We start from the raw sequence: 23,181 nt of genomic DNA, 5'->3' as shown, positions 1-23,181 counted from the left end.
AAAATGTCTTAAGATTTGCTGTATTTCGTACTCCGATACGCGCAATATATACTTTAATTGTTTTCCATCGAGAGAAACCGATTATTTAATATTTTTACAAATATAATTAACTTTTTTAGGAGCGAAAACTGCAAAAAGCGACGGAATTTCCACTAAATGTTTTGTATGGTATTTTTTGGTGCATACGGAAACAGTGGCCATTTTTAGGTATTTTTATTACGATGACTGCCAACTATTTCTATTTTACAGAGCTGCCACATCGCACATTTATCGCTATCGTCATAGCTATCGCTACCACCATTCAATTTTATTTCCTAGCCCGTAATTTTGAAATTTTATTTCACATACAAAATTAACGCCATTTCAATCAAATTAAAAAACTATTTAAGATTTTGACTGCTGCTGAGCTTGCTTCTCCTTTTTGGCGGCTTCTGCCTCAGCTTCCAGTTTGTTGTACTTCTCAATCAATTTCTCCACATCGGGCTTCTCCAAAATGCTGTAGACAGTCGCATTGTTGATGCGCTGCAGGGTGGCCATTTCCACCTTCTCTGGGGTCAGCTTTGTGGTATCCAAAGTCTTGCTGAGCACCTTAATGGCCAGATCCTTGGCTTCTTCCAATTTTATGCTCTCCTTATCGGCTAACTCTTGCTTCAGCATAGAAATAGCTGCACCAAAGTTGTTGCCAATGCAAGTCGCCTTCCAGCCGCCATAGTTGCCACTGGGATCCGACTGGTACAGCTGATAACCATACTTGCTGTCCCATCCCATGTACAGCAACGAAACGCCGAACGGACGCTTGCCACCATATTGGGTGTACGCCTGCTTAATGTCACACAAATGAGAGACGAGCTGCTCGCATGGAATCACCTCGCCGTAGCTGAATTGGTAGCGCTGGGCGATGAGGCGCAGCTCTGAGGTCAACACATTTGCATCGGATGTTATGCCTGCCACGGAACAGACCATATTTCTGAAAGTTGAATTTATCAATTAACACTGTTTATAGACATTTACAATTATATATATAATTCTCTTACTCATTTAGACGGTAAATTTTCTCCGATGGAATCGCATTGTCGAGCAACTTGTTTGTGCTGCGGCACTCGGCTGCAAGCACAATTCCATCTTCTGCCAGAATACCGAGGCATGTGCCGGCATGCGATATAGCTTCCATGGCGTACTCCACTTGGTAGAGACGGCCCTCGGGCGAAAATATTGTTGTGCGAGAATCATAACGTCGAGCCTGAAAAAAATATGCAACAAATTATCGTAGCCGTGATTAGGCAAATTGCACATGTAAATGAAAACAGAACAACTTGTTTTTAATTTCAACTGAGAATTTAGTCTTCTTTTTGTATTCATACGAACTAAAAAGCAATTACCATTTTTTGTTAATTTTATGAATTTGTAGTTTATATTCTTTTGTAAATTCAGCAAATATGCGGCGTCGAGGTTTGTTTCTCTCAAATTATACTTGTCATCGCCGAGACCAGAGTTGTCGCCTTTTATTCATTTTTCTAATCGATAGAATTAAAAATGCCGATAATTTTAATACCTCAACATATAGAAAATATTTAACATATATACGTTGTTCCTCATGTTATTAAAATCAATAAAATGTGTTCTTAAAAAAGACATAGCGTAAAAAATAGTTTAGCCACATATTCGATATTTTCGATATTTAGTGAAAAACTGTATCGATATAATAAAATTTAGACAGGGTCGGCTCCAACATTATATGATTTTGACAGCTCACACTCAATGAGCGCCATTTTTAAACTAAGGCTCAAACGTTTAACGTCTAGCGGTTTTAATTTAAATAGGTTTTTAAATATTCGAAATATTTATATCAATAAATATAGTGTTTCTGAGCTAAATCAAAATGATTATTTGAGTACAATATTATTGGATTAATTATTTAAATTTAATTGCTAATTTTTTAATTTTTGTGTATTTCTCCACTCATTAATTCTGTTAGGAATAACATAGGAAATATTTAAAAGCGCTGTGTTTTTCATATAAAGATGTTTTGTTTTACAAGGTATATAGAAATGTTTACTAATAAACAATATATATATATTTTTTCGTTTTACTTAAATATACATACATATTTTGTTATATGAAAGGGATCATATATTCTCGAATTACCATAATTGAATTTATAAATTTATTTAAATTAAGAATTTTGCTTTACAAATTTTGAATACGTTTAAAATTTTGAAGCATTTTCTACAGGAATTCAACTTTTTACTGGGTCATAAAGTCAGCTCAAGCAGACACGTTTATTGCTCACTGGCAAAAGTAACAAAATGAACAGAAACAGAGAGCACAGAAGGGATATGAGAAATCCCACCCTCAGCAATAGAGACGCATTAATTGTTGGCGGCACGCGACGCGTTTTATTAGACTGTTGCTCCTTTCGACTGGCAAACACTTTAAATTCAAATAGAGCACAACAACAGCTTCAATAGGGCAATGGCAACAAGTGAAAGCAGATGCGAAGTGTAAGTAAAACAATACAGTGAGGACTCCAAAGATGGACAGACATGACGACATCCAAATAAAGAATGTTAGCCAAGGCAGCTGATTAAAATATTTTCGTAAAAAGTAATAAATATTATAAAAATATTGTTTTTAAATGCTTTAATTTAATTGTTTTCATTTCAGCTTTGATAAAAATCAATATTTACATTTTGTCTCAAAGTTGATTAACTAAAACAATTGAAGTTCGATTTACATATTAATCAAATCGAAAAAATTATCGATGACTTTTCAGCAAGCGGGTTACAGCGCCATCTACATATCAAATTTTAAAATTTTATGAAGTATTGCAGATGCACGCACAAGTTACTCATAATAAATAATGTTCAATAAAGGTATCTGTTCGTTAGAGGCGATTTCACTGTACATCCTTTCTACTGCTTCGGTTGCTTCTGTTGCCCTAGAGTCTGTGCCGCTGGCATTGGCGCTTGGCATTGCTCGCCTAACCTTCGACATTCGCATTGTAATTGACGATGCGATCAAATTCGGCTTCGGCTCAGCGAGGCGCCGATTCACCCACTACAATCACATTGCCGCCCACTCCACCCACTGACGAATGCCTGCCATTGGTCAAGGAGCTCGAACCCGATTGCCTAATTATTCCGTAGCCGAGCAGCCTGGGCGACTATATAAAAGAGCTCCAGAGCCTGTGCATCGAGTTCATTCGATAAACGCGACTTGCAAAGGACAAAACTTTCTGTTATTCCTCAAAAGAATTTGTGAAATTCAAGTTTCAATTCAATTTGTTAAAGGTGCATTAAATATTTTCATAATTAAAGCATATGGTTAAAGTGAACTTCAATTTATACAAAATTTATAAATTAAATAGTTTTCATTCTTATTATTGAATAACTTTAAATGGAGCTATCTAGTTTCATACATATGTTTATATAAGTATATTTCGACTTAAAGTTTTCGTAGTTTTATATAAATTATTCGAATAAATTGGTGACGCCTCATTATCTTTTGTAAATGTGAAGTGAATTAATTTCTCATTTCCAAGTCAAAGTGAATTGGTGGAAAAGTACTTTGAATTGAAATTAACTTGAGAACAAAATTTTCGATTTTAAATATATTGAAATACTTTTCGGCGTAATGTGAATTTGAAATTTTATGTGTGCACTTAAATCAACATTTTCGATATCTGTAATACCCAAATAAGATGATAAATGTAGAGGAACTTAAATGTTTATAATACTTAATCAGTTTCAACGGATTTTCAAATGTGAAAACTCTGATTTTATTTCATAAAATATATTAGCAATTTAAATGATACAATATTTTATGGAAACAAAATTATATTTTAAATATCCAATTTTAATTGTAATATTTTTTCTCAGGCTTTCAGTTTGCTTATAAAAATTTGTGATATTTAGTTTGAAACTTCGAACTATTTCTGAAGAAGTTTTTACTATATTCTTGTTGGATGCATAAATAAATAATAAAAATTGCTTCGGTTATAATACATAATACCAGGAAACCAAACGGTTTTTGTGGTCTTAAACCAATTAAATGTGAAGTCAAGCAGAACCAGGCGTGACTACCCCTTGAAAGTATATAGAATCGTGTGCAAAACGATGCACTGAATTTACCTGACCATGCCTGTATGTTCGTTCATAAACCCCAACAACTAGGCAGTTAAAGTCTTAAATATTTATTGTGTACCATACGCAATTAAAATAATTGATAAATTTATTATACATTTATATTCTTATATATAATTAAATTTATTATTTTTTTTTGGTTTTCTTTTTAGTTTTTCCCAATTTGCTTATAATCGATCCAGAAAAATTTCAATTTAACTTTTCATGAATATTTTGAAAGAGGTTGCCATTCCAAGCACCGACTTTAACTTTATTCTTAAATATTTTATAGATTTCTATTATGTTTGAAAAATTGCATTAAAGCAGTATATTTAATTGGCAAAATCCTATAACTTTGCCCTCTGCACAGTTTAGATTATCATGTCGTAGTCGAGCACTTCCGACAGTTGTAGTCAATTTGTACTTGAGTCTATATTTAGTCTATTCTTATGTAGAGGCCTGCATATTTTACAACCTGTTGCTGCCTAGCCGCATTTCTTACAGCATTAATATAATATTTCAAGCCATTCATAGACAGCATGTGGCTATTGATGCTAACTACGTGTTTGGGTCTGGTGCTGTTCGAAATCGGATTTGGTTTGCACTTGGCCGGCAAGCGGAGCGACATCGAGTCGTGGGAGGGCATCGAACGGGCTGTGGACGGCATCAGTCACCAGGCGAGGTCGAGCAATGGCAACTTCAATGGCCACTCGAATGACAGCATCGATATCAAGGTGTTCGAGCGCATCCGGGAGACCAAAAATCAAGCGGGCTCACTCAACGAGAGAGACCTCAGCCGAATGCGTGTCTATAATGTGGGCGTTTTAATGGCCTCCCATTTGGGTAAGTGGATGGATGGGGGATAGAAGATGGTGGATGGAGGATGGAGGAGGGTGAGCATTGAGCTTATTCTAATGACATCTTATTACAGACTCGCCCTTTGACCTGGAACGTTGCGGACCTGCCGTGGACCTGGCGCTGGATCAGATTAACAAGCGCTTCCTCAGTCCGCACAACATTCGCCTGGTCAAGAAGAAGGCTAGGTAAGGGTTCTGGGTGTCCTGGGTGGGGATGACTGCCAGTCGCACCTGTGGCGTGCTGCACGCTTTAGTTAATTACTCGAATTTCATGGCCGCACTCTGAGCCTAATCCAGGATATGCACTTCAGCCACAAATTGTTGGCTCTTCCCATTTTCCCATTTTTAATTGCCGATTTGCCTTGGCAGCTATCCGTCTTGCTCGGGCGCCAAGGCACCGGGACTGGCAGCCGATATGCATTTCAAGGACGATGTCATTGCGTTCATAGGACCTGCATGCGCCTTTGCTCTGGAGCCGGTTGCTCGCTTGGCCGCCTACTGGAATACGCCCATTATCACGGGCATGGGCGATCAGGTGAGTGCGGGGTCACAGCACGTATGCGCCCTGGCTACCACAATCCAGCCCAGCTGCAGCTCCAGCTGGATGAAACAGCGGGAGTCCGTCAATTATGTGCCTGCTCCGCTGACCTCCTAAATGCCAGCTAATCCCTCGCGGAACAGTTCCAGCTTCTGAATCATTGTGGCAACTAGCTGATGAGCCCGCGATTCAATATACCTATTTCTATTTCCTTCTCTCCCCAAGCCACCGTCATCAGAGGGCGAGCTCACCGTCACCTCCGGCATGCTGGGCAGAATACACAAGTGGAAGAACGAGAGCACGGTAAGCGAACTGCCTCAAAGCCCATTAATTAGTTAAGCTTAATTACAACACGAAAACGAGAAACTGACCCGACGACAAATAAATGCGATTGCAGGTAAATGATTCGAAATTAAACGAATGTTTGTATGGTAACTATTAGCATATAGATCAATTTCTGGATAGAACACTCTAGACATCGAATCAATTGTCGGTTCTTTGATAACAGATTGAGAATTCGTAGCTAGGGATGAAAGATCTGCTACTACTATTCAATTTTCACTTCTGCTTCGATTAGCCACTTCTATTATAATTTTCTGATACGCTTTCTATACCTACTACTTACTACTACTTCTGCGTTTGCTGCTACTATTACTACTATTAGTACTACGACTCTTGCTAATACTACTACTAATTCTACTACCAGTTCTACTACTCTTTCTAATACTACTACTACTATTAGTACTACGACTCTTTCTAATATTACTACCAGTTCTACTACTCTTTCTAATACTGCTACTACTACTATTAGTACTACGACTCTTTCTAATATTACTATCAGTTCTACTACTCTTTCTAATACTACTACTACTTTCACTGCTACTATTATTTCTTGTACTACTAACAGTACTACTACTCTTTCTATTACTATTAATACTACTCTTTCTAATACTACTGTCGCTATTAATACTACTATTACTTTCTTTCTTATACTACTGTCACTATTAATACTACTATTTCTAATACTACTATTACTATTAATACTACTTCTTCTTATCCTACTATACTATTACTGCTTACTATTGCTGCTACTATTATTACTAGTAGTAGTATTAAATACTACCATTACTCTTATTAATACTGCTACTTATTTTACTGCTTCTATTACTACTTGTACTACTACTACTACTAGTATCATTATTACTACTTGTACTACTACTACTACTAGTATCATTATTACTACTTGTACTACTACTACTACTAGTATCATTATTACTACTTGAAATATTACTACTATTACGTTTACAACTACTATTACTATTTTTACTGCTACATCGGCTACACCGAAGCAATAGCAATAGAAAACTACTTCTACTAGTATTGTTTAGATTATTATTCCAGCAACTTCTTTTCTTATTATTAATTTCTCTCATAATTAACTAATTAATCAATCTCTTACTTCAGGGCATGTTCAAAGACAAGTCAAAGTACCCCACTCTGACCCGAATGTCCTACTGTCAGTGCCGCCTGAAGCTGGTCTTTGCCAGCGTCTTTCGGCAGTTCAACTGGAAGCATGTGGCGCTGCTGGTGGATCGATCGGAGCTATTCTCCCTGACGGTGGGCAAGAATCTGGAGTACGGGCTGCGACAGGAGGGACTCCTGAGCTTTGTGCGCGAGCTGAATGGCAATGAGGAGGAGATATACGAGAACTATCTCAGGGATGCCAGCATGTATGCGCGAGGTAAGAAGAGCTTTATCTCATATACATATAAGATGAATGCAAATAGATCTCTTGTGAAATCCCTGCAGTGGTCATATTGTCTGTTCGCGGCGTCCTCGTGCGGAAATTCATGTTGGCCGCCCACAGCCTGGGCATGACGAATGGGGAGTGGGTGTTCCTGGACGTGGAGATATTTCAGAGTGCCTACTGGGGCGACAAGGACTGGGAGCTGGGCGACGAGAATGATATGAAAGCACGAAAGGCATACGAGGCGCTGCTGCGCGTCTCCCTGCTGCAGCCGACCAGTCCCACCTTCCAGGACTTTGCGGACAATGTGCGCGAGAACGCGCTCACCGAGTACAATTACACCTTTGGCGAGGGCGAGGAGGTGAACTTCTTCATTGGGGCATTCTACGATGGCGTCTACCTGCTCGGCATGGCCCTCAATGAGACTCTGACCGAGGGCGGCGACATCCGAGATGGCGTTAACATCACGCGTCGCATGTGGAACCGCACATTCCACGGGATCACCGGGCATGTTAGGATAGATGACAACGGTGATCGCGATGCTGACTATTCCATTCTGGATCTCGATCCCATCAATGGCAAATTCTCTGTGGTGGCGCATTATTACGGTCTTCATAGGTGAGTCCAGGAAATATATTTCAATTATCCCCTCTTGAGTTGAACGTTTCTTTTCCTTTCAGAAAATATGCAGCGGCTCATGGTAAGAAGATCCATTGGCCCGGTGGTCGAGAGGAGCCGCCACCGGATATTCCGCCCTGTGGCTTTTTGGGCAACGCTCCAGATTGTCATGGCAACGGTAAGTTTATCTAGGTATTTCTATGCAATTTATACAATTCTATCTAATATGCCCTTTAGAGACCACAATCATGTACTCCGCATTCGGACTGGCTTTGTTTTTGGGCCTTGTGCTTCTGGTTATTTGCTTGCTGCAAAAGTAAGTGAAAAACGAAAATATTTTTAAATAAAAAGGTTATTTGCTAATTGAGGTAAATACTTAGGTCTTATTTATTCTTACTCTCTTTACTGAAGGCAGTGAGATATGAGACTCAGAGCCCATGCGAACTCCCACTATCTCAACACATTTTTTGCTCCTCACTCCTTCACTCAGTCTCAATTCAATTGGACTCTATTTTCTATAAGCTATTATTTACGATATTGAATATCGTAAAAGACTTTTTAGAAGACTTTTTAAGATTATTTACTATATCTAATATCGTATATAAAGAAAATCCTTCAAAATGATTATTTTCCATATTGAATATCGTAAAATCTGGGAGCTAATTATTAACTGCATATAACTAATTTTGAAAGAGTTACTAAAACATCGAGCATAATTTAATTCATAAGGATTATATGTTTCAATCTAAGTTATTTACGCTTTGAATAACGCTACAAACCTAAAATTGACTTTTTTAATACGCCAAGCTTTTCGTCCATTTAAAATCATTCACATTAACTTAAGTTATTGAATATCGTAATTTATGAAATGATTAGTTTGCAGATAGAGTTAAGGCTAGCCCCTTATGAAAACCCATAACTGCTCACTCTCCGTTCCATTTTGTTTATTCCAGGCAAATGAAGCTCAGCAAGGAGCTGCACAATATGTCGTGGCGCGTGCGACCGGAGGATGTGCTCATCGAGATGGGTGGCATGTTTGGCTCCAAGGGCGGGCTGCAGCGGCTGGACGTGGAGAATATATCGTTGCAGCAGTTCGGCATCCACTCGGGCCGTGCGTCGATTGCCAGCTTCGCGTCGCTGCCGCCGCAGGTCTACACGACGATTGGACAGTTCAAGGGCGAGCGCGTGGCCATCAAGAAGGTGAACGTGAAGAAGGTGGAGGTGACCTCGACGCTGCTCTGGGAGATCAAGCAGGCGCGAGATGTGAGCCACGAAAACACGGTGCGCTTTGTGGGCGCCTGCATCGATTTGCCCAGGCCAACGGTGCTCATCCTGACGGAGTACTGCTCGCGCGGCAGCCTGAAGGACGTGCTGGAGAACGAGGCCATCGAGCTGGACTGGAACTTTCGCATGTCTCTGATCCACGACATCGTCAAGGGCATGAGCTATCTGCATAACTGCGATGTGGTTGCTCACGGCAAGCTGCGCTCCTGCAATTGCCTGATCGACGGACGCTTCGTCCTCAAGATCTCCGACTTTGGCCTGAGCACACTGACCACGCCCTCCGACTTTGTGCGGGATCAGAACTATTATACCAGTAAGGAGTTAGACATATTCTCTTCTTGTTGCTCACAAAGTTGCTTTTGCAGAGCTGCTGTGGATAGCCCCGGAGCTGCTGCCCATGACCTCGATACCCGGCTGCCCGGCCACCCAGCGTGGCGATGTTTACTCCTTCGGCATCATTCTCGAGGAGATCGTCAATCGGGGCGGACCCTACCAGGAGGCGCGCCAACAGGGCATGGACGTGCACACCATTCTGCACAAGGTGCGGCAGTGCGAGTATCCGCCTTTCAGGCCACTCATACGGGAGCGGGAGTGCCCGCCGGATTTGCTGGTGCTGATGGAGAAGTGCTGGGCCGACAACCAGGAGGAGCGGCCAGCGTTCTCTACGATCCGAAGCAACATACGCACGATTATGAAGTGAGTGGTAGTCGATCTCAGCTATCCGTTGGCTCTCCTATATATATTTTATTGTTCTTCAGAGGATTCTGTGAGAATCTAATGGACGATTTGCTGAATCGCATGGAGCACTATGCCAACAATTTGGAAAGCCTTGTGGAGGAGAAAACACGCCAGCTGAGCCTGGAGAAACAACGCACCGAGGAGCTCCTCTACCAGATCCTGCCACGCCCTGTCGCCCAGCAGCTAATGGCTGGCGATCTGGTGGAGCCCGAGGAGTTTAGCAGCGTCACCATCTACTTCAGCGACATCGTGGGCTTCACCGAGCTCTGCGCACGCAGCACACCCATGGACGTGGTCAACTTTCTCAACGATCTCTATAGCACATTCGACCGCATCATTGGCTTCTATGATGTCTACAAGGTGAGCTGCCCATGCCCCGAGGCGGATTGGAGTATTCATTGTTGTCTTAATTGCTGCCCGTAGGTGGAAACAATTGGCGATGCTTACCTGGTGGTCTCTGGGCTCCCGGAGCCCAATGGCGATAAGCATGCTCGAGAGATTGCGCTGATGGCCCTGGACATACTTCAGGCTGTCTGCTCGTTCAATCTGAGGCACAAGCCGGACTACAAGATACAGATTCGCATCGGCATGCACTCGGGCTCTGTCTGCGCCGGCGTCGTGGGCAAGAAGATGCCACACTACTGTCTCTTTGGAGATACTGTGAATACCGCTTCACGTCTGGAGACGACGGGCATGCGTGAGTGAAAATTAGTTTATTAACTATTTATAAGCAGATCAAAGTGAAAATTGTTAAGCTGAGCTGGTCGGGAACGATTATTGAAAATAATGTTGAACAGGCAAACGATTGCGTCTGTCTGTCTATCCGTTCATCTGTCTGTTTCATCATCCATGCTTTGCTCTATCTCTCCGTCGATCTGCTTGTACATCCGTATGTGTGTATGTTTATCTCTCCTTTGATCTGTATGTTGGTCCATCCGAAAGTCTGTCAGTCCCCCAACTGTCTGTTTGTTCGTTCATACATCTACTTATCCGTCTGCCCGTTCTATCGCCACTGGCTATTCACATTCAAAATCTTTAATGCTCCAATCAACACAATTAAAATTGATCTCAAGCTATATTGATATATATATAAATACATATATTAATTTGGTAAGCCCGTTGCCCGAATCCATATTCCATATATCTATATTTTTTTCTCCATTTAGCTCTTTAACCTTTTCTTTATATAAAAATCCTTTTCTTTTCTTAATATAAAAATATGTTTCTACACTCGAGCACCATTTAATAGATCTCACCCGATATTTTTACTTATTTTCTCACTCTCTGTGTGTCTATTCCACCTTCCATCATAGCTGGCAAAATTCATGTTTCGTCGGCCACAAAAGCCATCCTGGATAAATTTGGCACCTTTCAGCTGGAGCATCGCGGCGATGTGGAGCTCAAAGGCAAGGGAACTGTCACCACCTATTGGCTAAATAGCACCACCGAGGCGGATGCACGTGCACCCACTCCGCCTCTGCTGAACAACGACGAGGTGCCTTTCCCCTTGCTATTTGCCGGAATGGGGAAGTGAGCCAGCGCCGAGTGTTCCTTGCCCATCAGCTCAAGTACAAATCCAGCTTAGTTAATTTTGTCTAAAAAGTTGCTCTAATGTGTTGCTTATTCATGTTGATATTCTATGAATTATTTGATGTGAGTCTATTGGTTTCGGCCCGTCATCTCTGGTTTGGTCTGTCAGACCTTACAAAATTGGTGTCAATATTCATATATTTATAGTATATATTATAAATCTTGATTATAGTCAATTTGTACTCGTAGTTAGCCAATTTTAGAGCATAGTGTTGCCGGTTACAATCGATTTATAATTGCATCCATGTGCTTTACATCTATAAATACCTGACACAGAATTGAATTCAATGCATTCATAAATTAAAGGCGCTGTGATAGTTATATGAAATCTAGCGCACAACTTTAAGAAGAAATCACATGCATATATATCAAAATATATATTAAATGATATATTAAAATTTAATAGGTATTTATTATAATAGTAGTATCAACGAGCTCAAAAAGTTTATAACTCAAAAATTTTTTAGTAAATTGTTTATACATATTATTGTACTATATATTATTCACTCTGATGTGACTATATACTACTTACATCTGGAGATATTGACTCATGTATATCGAAATCTAATGAAATTTTAAGAACTTAACACGTAATTAAAAAGCGTGTGAAAGCATTTGGAAGTAAAACACCCAAGAACTGTAGCTGTTTAACTTCTACAGTTGATATATGAAAGAAATTTTGGGTTTCTTCAATACATTCAATTTGTATTTAGACTACGAACAAGTATTATGTAATCAGTTGCTTTCGACTAGTTATTTATTGACTCAGCTGCAAGTTAGCTTTGTCATTAGTTTCGATCATTCCTGCTTAAGTGTACTTAACTGTTGTAATATTGTCTGAATAGAGTTAGTAAGTTATTTAAACAAAAGCTTTTGCTGGCTTTAAGTGAATATTGTGAATTAAATGTTGAATATTTGTACATTCGAGATATCAAATCTTGAAAAAAATTAAATTATTAATTTGTATGCTCCTCAATATATACTGTTCCTAATTATGTTTGTTGTAATCAAATAATTATTCGAAATAATTATTTCCACATATTTCTGATGATTTTCCAAGGCATATAACTTCATAAATCAAATATTATATAGTTATATTGATATGTGTTTGTATGCAAGATGTATATGTGTATATGCATAAAAATTATTTGTCTATTTATAAGATGGTAGTCAAAAACTTGGTAGTCTACAAATAAAATGTATATGTATAAATAAATAATATATTATTTTGTATATTCACGCTGACGTCTACAATTTTTCAGCATATATATATGTACGAGTATATTATCAGATTAAAACATCTATGTTTTACTAATAAAGTATAAAATATAACTAAATATTATACTTTCATTATTTAAATAAAAAAAATATATTTGTGTCTGATTTATGTATGTATATTTATTGATAAAGAGTATTTTCTCCAAATTTATAATAATAAATATACTGAAAATATACTACGTCTCTGATAAAATGTATGAGTATAATAAATAATTATAAATTAAATAATAAATAAATTAAAAATATTGGTTCACTATATTTTTAAACGAATACAAATTTATAATTATTTATTATATTCATTCTCTATAATCCAATGAATATATTGGTTTTTAGCTCAAATTTGTAGTTCATATTTTATTTGAATTTAAAATATTTGTTGATTATATTATTAATTTTTTGTTTTAATTAATTTTTAGTTTCTTTTTAACAAATTAACATGTTGATATCAGTTTTTCCATAATGCTGTAGCTTTTGTTAGATAAGGGAGTTTTTTGATGTGCTTGTTTCTTATGGCCTGCGAGCATTAGGGGTATGTTGCACATCCTTAGTTATTTATGAAAAAGCTCTGTCGAAAGCTTTCGCAGGACATCCCTAACGGCATTTTAGCTTATTGCCAAACCAGCTGCTTTATTCCACCAGGAAATCAGCTGTTCGAATGCCAAAAGCTTGTGAGACGAAAAATATTCGTGAAAAGCTAATTGAAAAGGAATCGGAAATAAAAACAAATGCAAGAAAATCTTAAATAAAATGTATTTCCACTGCAAAAAACTAAAAGTGAATACGAGTCGCGCCTGTGAGATTCCAATGATAAATGGCCAATAGAGCTGCAAGCGTTGAGCTCAGAGATACTCAAGGCTAAGCCGCTGGGCAGGCAATCAAACAATTATCGCAGGAAACTGGACACAGGACTCACAGCATCATGAAGATATTTAGATTGCGCTCCGTGAAGCTGGTGCTAATTGGCTTCATCATAGTCAACTTGGTGTTCTTCTATTACACCTGGAACTCGTTCCTCTGGCGGCGCATTAGCCGCGCTCTGACGGGCGAAGCCACCGACACAAAGCCAAAGAGCGAGGCGGCCCACGGGCCGAAGATCTCGCCGAAGGACAAGGCACGCAATGCCAACAAGCACATAAGGAAGTCCATAACAATTGTCTTCTACGGGCACTACAATTTCGAGCAGGATCTGCGGCCCAGCATCGAGAGGTGAGTAGAGCTCAGACTAGATACAGCTTATCCATATTCACTCTTGATTCTCTCTCTCTTTCTCTCTTAGCATATTGGATGTCGTGCCGAATATGCCCATTCTGGTGCTGCAGGAGGGTGCCGCCGAGTACGCCTATCCGCCGGTCAGCTTTGAGCGCAATCTGACCAGCGGCGAGGAGCAGACGGTGCACTTCATGAGTCTGGCCTTCGACGTGCGTCGCACGCGTGAGCAACTGAATCCCCTCGCGGCTGTGCACACCAAATATGCTCTGCTGATGCCGGACAGCGTGCGGCTGAGCAGCAAGAATCTGCTGCAGAAAATCCTGCGAGAGATGAACACAAAGTCAGGCAAAGCACCGGCTCAGCGTGTCACAGTTGCGCCGGATGAGCAAGTGCGTCGCCTGCTGCTCATCCCATTTGCGGGCAACTCGAAAACCTACAGCAGCTGTGCGAAACTCAACCTGGACTTGCCCAATTGGACCATGGAACTGGAGGCGCGCAATGATACTACGCATTGCGATTTGGTAGGAGATTGATAGCTAATATATGCATATGTATGTGTATATATATTTATGATCTCTTTCCAGTTTTTGCAGAAGCATGCGATACTCATCGATGTGGCCACACTTGGCGCCATGCCGGAACCTTTCGGCTTGCCCTTTCCGGAAATGCTCTACGTGCAGGCGAAGATTGCTAATCTAACGGTAAATTATATATATCTGCCTACAACATTGCTTTATATACCCGTTCACAAGGTGAAAGGGGTGTATTGGCTTAGAATCAATCAGTCCCCGAATACATAGGCCATTTAGGGCGTAGCGATGGGTATCTTCTATCGGTATATCTTGTATTATTATCAGATATGTATTTGTCATGAGATGTTTCCCCAAATCTATTGTCCGGAATAAATTACATTTTCTGCTATTCCAGCGATATATTTAAGGAAATTAGGCTCGTTGGCATCCTGACAAATCGAATAAAATATCTTCTACTGTATTAGCGCAAGAAAAACGTAATCTGTTATATGTAGTATATAGGTTAACCTGTTGAGCCTCTAGGTGTTGGGATCGTGTTAAAACATTCTCTTTTCAGATATCTATCATGCGGATCTCCAAGTATTGCACATGAATAACTGTTTTCTTTTTCAACAAATAGACGGATAAAATTTAAATTGTCTGAATTTTGTTATAGTTTCTCTTATATCCGACTTCAATGCTCTAATCCTTTATCATGTTTATTTCTAATCAGATTTTCTCCTCTTCCACAGACGAGTGTTTTCCCTCAGTCCTTTTTGGAGGGCCGCAAGCTGTTTGCCTCGTTCCACACCAAACAGCGGCGCCTGGAGCTGCGTCGTCGTCAGTTTCGTGAGATGTACAAAAAGTTACAGATCAAGCGCCTGGTAAGGCGCACCCACCGACTGGGCGGCAAGGCCGCGGCCCGTGAAGGCAACTGGCAACCGCACAGCCCGGTGCTGGATGCACAGTTCTCGTACTCCAACTTTAGTCTGCCCGCCGTCACGGACATCGATCTGTTTGGTTGTGAGCGAACGACAAAGTCGTGCATTGGCACCGTCTACAACAGTCGCCCGTTCTACTACTATCTGGGCAAGCACACGCCGCCGTGTTGCCTGGACAAGCTAAAGACCACCTTCAACCACGTGCTCGAGGAGTTCGAGAATGTGGGCATACGCTACTGGCTGGACAACTACGCGCTCAAGAGCGCCATCGAGACGAATCAGCTGTCGCCGGATGCCTACGACATTGACATCAGCTTCAATGTCCAGGACCTGGAGCGCTCGAACGCCATGAAGAAGTCGCAGAGCAAGCCACATGTGGACAATGAGGGCTTCTACTGGATCAAGGCGACGGACGGGCACTACTTCCGCGTGCAGTTCTCCAAGGTCAACCAGGTGGGCGTCAATCTGCTGCCCTACGAGATCAGTGGGAATGAGGTGCGAGCGAGCGGCTTCTTCGGCTGGAAGGCGACCACCTTCGCCTCCGACTACTTGCATCCCATGTCGACGGTGCTCTTTCTGGGCAAAAGCATCATGTGCCCCAACAATGTCTTGGAATATCTCGAGGGCAAGAACATCAAGGTCAAATCTGATAATGTGGCCCCCGAGGAGGAGTAGATAGATAATCTTTTACCTTAGCAGAAATTGCATTCAGTTTTTAGCATCAGTTGAATTTTTGTAAAAGTTGAAAAACTTTCTACTATATGCACACTTCCTGTACATGTACGATATATGAGAGCGTTATTTTAAGGTATTTGTAAAATTGAGGTTATGTGTTCCTTTCTCTATACTTTTCTCTCTGTGTTTATAGCTAGTTCACGTCGATGTCTATATATATATATATATACATATAGGTAAAGCTAAGTTAGTGAGTGAGCATGTAAATTTCTAAAGCCAAAGTTCTCGGAACTACCAGTCTATACAATAAAGAACTCTGTACTATTCGTACCAATTCAATATATGTTAACTAATCAAAATATAATACACTATCACACAAATACAAGTAGGCTCCATTAGCTCTAGGTGTTCACAGTGGTAGCGGCATCGGGTGCTTGAGCACCTTCCGGCAATTCTCGCACTAAGGATAACAGCTTTTCCAGTTTGGCATTTTGCAGTGTAAGCTGATCGAGATAGAGCTGCTTCTTCGGCGGCTTGACCATGAGGCGGAGATTCGGTGAGAGCTTGAGCGAGGTGGTAACGCCCCTGGAAAGCGAAAAAGGAAAGGAGTATGTAAGCCAGGTAGAGCACTCTCTCACAGCTCATACTTACTTCTCGTCGCCCACAATGATGAAGGGCAGCTTCTCGTTGAAGGCCAGGCGAGTGAGTTTATTCTTTCTCTTCGGCACTACCGCCTGAACGCATATGGGCTGGTACTTATTCACGTTCAGATCGAAAACATGCACCTTGCCCTCGGTGGTAACAGCCGCGAATACGGTGCTGGAATACGGTGCCCACTTGACATCGCCCACGGCGGAGCCGAGGTCAAAGATGAAGAGCGGATCGGGCCGCATATCCTCCCACACCTTGACGCGCCAATCCCCGCTGCAGGACACAAATATGTTCGAATCGAAGCGGTTGTAGTCGATGCGATAGACGGACATATTGTGCGCATCATAGGTCATCAGATACTTGGAGCTAAACAGCGTGCTGCACTTGTAGATCAAGCCGATCTCGGTGCCGACGAGAAAGACGGTCGTATTTGTCGGATGGAACTGAACGCAGGAGCCGCCGGTCCTGAGCAGTACCTTTGTGCCATCTGGCCCATCCGCGATGTCGTTCTCGATGTAGAGCGTAATTATGGTGGTCACCCACAGCTTATTCTGCATGAGAATCCAGCTGAACACACAACCATCGGAGGACACCGAATAGAAGTTGATTTCGCCATCGGCCATGTCCGGACCCCACTTGATTTGCCACACGCACTCCGCGTGCTTACACTTGACGCCCCTGGACACATACATCGGCGCCTTGCAGCCATCGCGTAGATCGTAGACGCACACGTTGCCGTCGTAGAGGCCAAGCACCACGAGGAAGGGGTAACTCGGATGGATGTCACAGCACATGACACCGCAGTCAGTTTGAACTAGAGTGAGGAACGGAAGAGGAGATATAGAGATAGAGAGAGAGAGAGATAGATTGAGAGGGAGACAGAGAGATAGAGAAAGAGAAAAAGAAAGAGGCAGACAGAGAGAGAGATATAGAAGGAGAAAGAGAGAGACAGACAGAGATAAAAGAAGGGAGTGAGATAGAGAACGAGATAGAGGGAGATAGATAGAGAAATATAAAGAGAGATGGGGAGAGAGACATAGAGTGTGATAGAGCGAATGATATACAGATCGTGATAGAGAGAGGTAGATAGAGAGAGAGACAGAGAGTGTGATAGACCGAATGAGATAGAAAATGAGATAGAGAGAGAAAGAGAGTGAGAAAGAAGTAGGGATAATAAAATATTAATAACTTATATGCCTAGACCTACTCACTTATGTAATCTGGATAGGCTGGGTTCTTGACGGTAAACAGGCACAGATAGCCCTCATTATGTTGCTTTAGGAAATCATCTGCAAGAGAGAATTAGGCTATATTCATACTTCAAATAATATCGAATCATCGGCGACTCACGTGAGCCATAGCAAACGGCGAAGAGATCGTAATAGCTTGGATTGAAGGTGAGCTCGGTGACATTCATCTTCTTGGTCTTCTCGTATTGAAATTTCCACAGCGGCAGCAGGTTGCCCTCGCCGTCGCGATACTCATCGGCCGGATCCTCCCAGTAGCGATAGTCGTTGCTGATGTCATCGAAGATGTTCTGGTTTATCATGCGCTCGAGTATCTGCCAGCATCGCATATACTTGCGATTCAGCTGCTCCGCGTAGGCGGTTTTCTTCTTGAAGTTCTGCTTGGCCGTGGGACGGCGGGCAGCCGCGGCGCCGGCCTTTTGCTGCTCCGCATAGTCCTCGTTGTAGCTGTCGTAGATGTTCCACTGCAGCACATTGGCGCCAAATTGCGAACGAGGCGGCGGAATGGTCTGGGTGTCCACATTCTATGGAAGATTCAGAGATTGAGATGAGGCGAGTAGATGGGTTATGAGTGCTGCTCGCTACTTACACGCCTCGGATTGACATAGGTGAGCGTGGCTCGCTCACAGTAGTTGAACTGATTGATGAGCTTCTTCTTTTTGCCAGAAGCGGGTACTACTGGCCGTGCTCCAGTTTGCTCGTCGTCTTCGCCGGCCGCCTCGCCCTCCGTGGCCTGCTCACCCTCAGTTTTGCCCTCCTCATCCTCCTCCTCTTCGGCCTCTTCTTCTTCGCCAGCATCGGCTGCTGGCTTGGCACCGGCGTCGTCTTTTTCATCGTCCTCGCCTTCGCCTTCTTCCTCGCCCTCCATCACAGTCTCACGCTGCTCCACCACGGCATAGTTCGGCATGGGCAAAGGATAGCCGATTTCCTCACATTCCTCCACCTGGAAGCGCGCCTCCTCCGAGTCCACGTGCAGCGAATTGCCCGGAAAACTGATCAGGGTCACAGTATTGCCTGGTATCGGTGCCAGCACAAATTCACCCAATTTGAAGTTGTACACTACCAAATTGCGCAGCACATTCGTATTGGTGGGTGTCAACACCTTGGTCACCTCCTCGGCCAGCTCAGCGTCTGTCAGGTCCAATTGATCATCTGGCTTGACCAATTGGCGTGATTTCATCCAAGCATCGAAATCATCTGCATCGCCACCGCCACCTTCCCCCTTGGCCTTGGATTGCCTATTCTGTATTTTGATTTCGAATAATACATATATAGTGGGTTATTAGATTCATATTTGGGCAGGCAGTGGAGTCGATTGTGGATTGTGTGCTAATAATTTTGATAGTGCGCATCTGGGAGCAGAACAAACCGGTCAAAGACTTACCTTCCATCTGGATAGACCATTACGGTGCTAGGATACTATAGGGCAAATCAAACATCAATTGCTCGAACAAAAGTGTGCACAGATTTGGAGCTATGTGATAAGTGAGAACGAGTCAAGTATAATGGCCCACAGCATGCATATTCACAAGTATCTGAAATTTACCCTTTCCAAAAGTCTAAGCCCAAGAAAAGTACAATATTATATGGAACTGTCTTTAACGTTCATTACTAATCAAATAATATCGGTTTGCATTTAATAGCACTTAATGGAATGTAAAATAAATTTGTAGATTGCAGAAAGAGGAATATCGAGAGTTATCTTATAAGAGTTATCAATAAAAGTTATCTTTAAAGAATTAAAATTATTGGCTTAGGAAACATTAGTATATTCCAGGAATAGGAATATGGATTGAACTAAAAAATGTAAAAACTTTTGGTTTGGGAAGCATATCTGTAATACAGAAACGGTAACACAATTAGATAAAATTGTAATATCTTACAGTATCTTTTTAAATATCTTAATATTCAACATTAAGTCGGAGAGTTAGCCGACTACTGCAGACAAAACTATACCCAAAACTTATATATAAAGTAGGCATATATTGACTACATAGCAAGTTGAATAACGGTATTCTATACATCTATATAATATGTGGTATAAATAAAGGCTATCTATCAAGTGTCTATTATTAGTATTAAGGTTGCTTGGCTAACTAGTATTAGGAAAGGGTATCTTTGTTCGGTAGACCGAATGCTAGGCACTTGTCGCTCTCTCAAATGGGCGGTGCTGGGTGGGTGGGTGACAGTTGCAGTTACCTCCTCGAGTAGCTGTTGCTCCGCCACAGTCAGCTCGTCCGTGCTAGGGCCACAGGCACCAGCCTCATCCTGCGCGACATCGATGTCTGACATATTTCTCTTTACTTTTTTGCGACTGTACAAGCTAAGGGTTAATGTTTCGAGTGCGGAACAGAGAGCGGGGGCAGACAGCTGGGGTTAGCTACTCATAGATGATATGCACTTATATACAGTAGACTTGACTGAATGACTAGATCTACATACAATTGAATTGGCGAAAATAAAATCTAGATTTGTATATACAGAGCTGCGGTTGTTGAACTATATATACATATATATCAGGAATTCGATTCTAAGATTGTATTTACATATTTGTTTGTGGCTTGTTGCTCAGACACTCATACACACACACACACGTACTACTGAAGCAACTTGCGTTAGATCTAGTAGTAAGCTGCTCAGTTGCAGATAGAGATACAGATACAGATATGGGTACAGTTACAGATATAGCTAGAGAGTTGCAGATACAGTTATAGTTACAGTTGCAGTTACAGATATTCTACGATTGGAAGTACTCATATACCGCCATGGCTTTATTCGCTAACTTCCACATCTCGGAAATCTGTTTTATTTGATGGAGAGCACTGTGAAATGTTTCAAGCAGGAGGCCTGAACCTCTTGAAGAGCGCAACACGACTGAGCCTAGGGGCCTAGGACCAGCTCGAGGTAGGCACTGTCAGCGGGCCCATTCTGATGACGTTCGCGAAAGTTTCAAAAAACTTCCGTCGCTGACGTCGACGGCACGTCATGGGCAAAGGATGCGCTTGGAGTCGAGAGGGTGCTGACATTTCCGGTAGGGCGCGTAAATAGTTATATACAAATAAGCGACTATGAGTTGCGACCTATTACGGCAATGCCCAGAGGCGTCGCTTGGAGTTGCCTATTTACTTTTATGGGCCAAGTCATATCCATGTCTGATTTATTGACTCTTTTATTGCGTTTGGAGCTGGTAGGTGACGTTGATTACCATCGACACTCAATTGGCCAAGGCTCCGCAACATTTTTATATATAGTCTGAATAAAGTTGTATTTAGTTTTTGTGATCTACCCTCTGTCTGAAAGCTGGCAGCGCCATCTCTTTTGTGAGCACGCACACGACAGCCCAGTCCAGCACAGCCCAGCACATGCTGCTGCTCATCCCCCAGCTCTGTCCTGGTCGAGCTGCGCCGCCTTGGGCACATTGCAAATTATGTTTCGTGACAAAGTTCCATCAGAGCGCCAATAACTTTCGCTCAGCTACGTTCCAGCCAACTTATTAAAAAGTAATCGCAAATTTTTAAATACGAAAATAGAATCATGTAACGAAGGACGACCGAGAATGCGCCATCTACCCAAAGCGCTATCACACCGTTGACAGCTCCCAAAGTGTTCGCATGTGCTCAGAGCTCGCTGCTCAGAATTGTGAAATTGTGGAATTGTGGAATTGTGCAAGTGCTCTACCCAAAATTCTCTGCATTGTGTGGATTCTTGCTGTCAAATTATAATATTAGAGTAATTGCTCACCTTCTTCTTGTTCTCCTTGGCCTTTGCGCTTTGCATGTTGTGGCCGTATCCTTATCCGTGAACCAAGTTCCTTAACTAAACGTGTCTTACTTTGTTCGTTTTGCTGTTTTGTTGTACCCACAGTGAAGCCTGTAAACCTTTTCCTGACATTAACTGAACCAATTTATGTTTTTCACAGTCTAAACTTTACGTAATTGTGAAATAGAACAATGGAATTCGACGCTTGCTTTGCCTTTCATTCCTTGCCTTGTTTATTCGAGTTACTATAGAAATCCCGAGCTCCCACGCACCGGCTGCCATTTGCATATTGATTTGCCAACCGCCCAGATATCGCGACTGTCAACGACCTGGTACTGAGCAAGGTGGCTTTAGTGACATCTACCTCATTCACAATGAACAATTAGAAGTATCGGAGGGACATTAGCGTAATTGAAGGATTCGTGTGTGTATATATAGAAAATTATATACATATTTGTAAAACCTTGGTAGGCTAGTAAAACTCTCAATGAAACCCTACAAATCTTTCATCTAAGGAAAACTCTGGCTTCGCATTATCACAAATGACCAGAAAAATTGCTGTGAATTTTTATTTAATATGTTTACTGTAAATAAAGAAAATATATACATATATATACACATAAAATATTGCGTTTTATGTAATGTCCATCTGATTAATTTCTAAATCTGTTCATATAATATGAATTCTACTGATCTCTTGATAAGCTTTGTTAATGAAAAATTACTCAGCAATGCTGATTATTAAGTTTTCGCAGAATTGCGAAATATCATTTTTTGCTCAATATAAAACCTCTCTGAATAAAGAAACGTATAAAACTATATTCTATACATATATATTGCATTGATATTTAAAAATGATTAAAATGTAGTCAATCTCTTATCACCTTTCAAATGGGAATTCATAGGGCTAATGGTAATGATGATAGCTATAAGGTTCGTTACAGTAATAAAAGTTTGTACTAAAGAACTGACGGATGTGGAGAAAAAGGAATGAATCTTGGAATGGACTAAGGAAAGAACTGCCGAATTGCAATCCACTATTTTAAAAATATTTTTGTATAGTCTTACAAATAATAGTATTACTACAGTAATTTCTATACTGAAGCATCTAAAGTATATACATATAACTATACTTAAACCGTAAAGTTGATTTATCAATGTAAAAATATAGTTTAAATAGCTATATATGTAGTAGTTCATGAACTTAAACTCACGGCATGATTTCCTATAACCAAAGCAAAAGTACAATCACAATTGCTCATAATAACAGACTATAAGACTGCACTCAGCTACTCACCTTACACACTCATTCCTAAAACACTTGAACAGTACCATGAGTATTTATCCGTAGTGCCCATAGAATGCGTATACAAAGTGAGCTCTAGAGTGCAATGCACTCTCAAGTCTCACTGCGAA

The 23,181-nt window shown here is 41.2% G+C and overlaps 4 protein-coding genes across 6 annotated transcripts; 2 read left to right on the top strand and 2 right to left on the bottom strand.

Annotated features, from left to right (window-relative positions):
• Nucleotides 1–322: 322 nt before the first annotated feature.
• On the bottom strand, nt 323–1,490 carry LOC6580648 (proteasome subunit alpha type-4). Its single transcript, XM_002006434.4, has 3 exons — nt 1,380–1,490; nt 1,035–1,240; nt 323–967 (listed from the first exon to the last, which is right to left on the bottom strand). Exons 1-3 carry the CDS (start codon nt 1,380–1,382, stop codon nt 385–387), a joined length of 792 nt encoding a protein of 263 aa, XP_002006470.1. The 5' UTR covers nt 1,383–1,490; the 3' UTR covers nt 323–384.
• Nucleotides 1,491–3,066: 1,576 nt separating this feature from the next.
• LOC6580647 (atrial natriuretic peptide receptor 1) lies at nt 3,067–12,776 on the top strand. 3 transcript variants are annotated; one of them, XM_044011261.1, is made up of 14 exons: nt 3,067–3,290; nt 4,656–4,964; nt 5,053–5,164; nt 5,348–5,513; nt 5,742–5,819; nt 6,981–7,257; nt 7,326–7,881; nt 7,944–8,059; nt 8,119–8,197; nt 8,835–9,478; nt 9,531–9,861; nt 9,924–10,263; nt 10,327–10,600; nt 11,217–12,776. In XM_044011261.1, exons 1-14 carry the CDS (start codon nt 3,095–3,097, stop codon nt 11,435–11,437), a joined length of 3,699 nt encoding a protein of 1,232 aa, XP_043867196.1. In that variant the 5' UTR covers nt 3,067–3,094; the 3' UTR covers nt 11,438–12,776. The 3 variants fall into 3 exon arrangements, with proteins under 3 accessions (XP_043867196.1, XP_043867198.1, XP_002006469.3); XM_044011263.1 differs by lacking the exon at nt 11,217–12,776 and having other exon boundaries at nt 10,327–10,628; XM_002006433.4 differs by lacking the exon at nt 3,067–3,290 and having other exon boundaries at nt 4,465–4,964.
• Nucleotides 12,777–13,432: 656 nt separating this feature from the next.
• On the top strand, nt 13,433–16,447 carry LOC6580646 (fukutin-related protein). Its single transcript, XM_002006432.4, has 4 exons — nt 13,433–13,977; nt 14,048–14,501; nt 14,565–14,681; nt 15,245–16,447. The coding sequence occupies exons 1-4, from the start codon at nt 13,691–13,693 to the stop codon at nt 16,106–16,108; spliced, it is 1,722 nt and encodes a 573-aa protein (XP_002006468.1). The 5' UTR covers nt 13,433–13,690; the 3' UTR covers nt 16,109–16,447.
• Nucleotides 16,431–21,973, bottom strand: LOC6580645 (dynein intermediate chain 2, ciliary). The gene is made up of 6 exons (XM_002006431.4): nt 21,748–21,973; nt 18,596–19,249; nt 18,110–18,530; nt 17,971–18,048; nt 16,760–17,573; nt 16,431–16,693 (listed from the first exon to the last, which is right to left on the bottom strand). Exons 1-6 carry the CDS (start codon nt 21,781–21,783, stop codon nt 16,510–16,512), a joined length of 2,187 nt encoding a protein of 728 aa, XP_002006467.2. The 5' UTR covers nt 21,784–21,973; the 3' UTR covers nt 16,431–16,509.
• Between the last annotated feature and the right edge of the window lie 1,208 nt (nt 21,974–23,181).

The sequence above is a fragment of the Drosophila mojavensis genome, unplaced genomic scaffold (genome assembly GCF_018153725.1).
Source record: "Drosophila mojavensis isolate 15081-1352.22 unplaced genomic scaffold, ASM1815372v1 contig_81, whole genome shotgun sequence".
Classification (NCBI taxonomy): domain Eukaryota; kingdom Metazoa; phylum Arthropoda; class Insecta; order Diptera; family Drosophilidae; genus Drosophila; species Drosophila mojavensis.
Note: the sequence above shows the minus strand (reverse complement) of the source record. Positions and strands in the feature narration are given on the sequence as shown.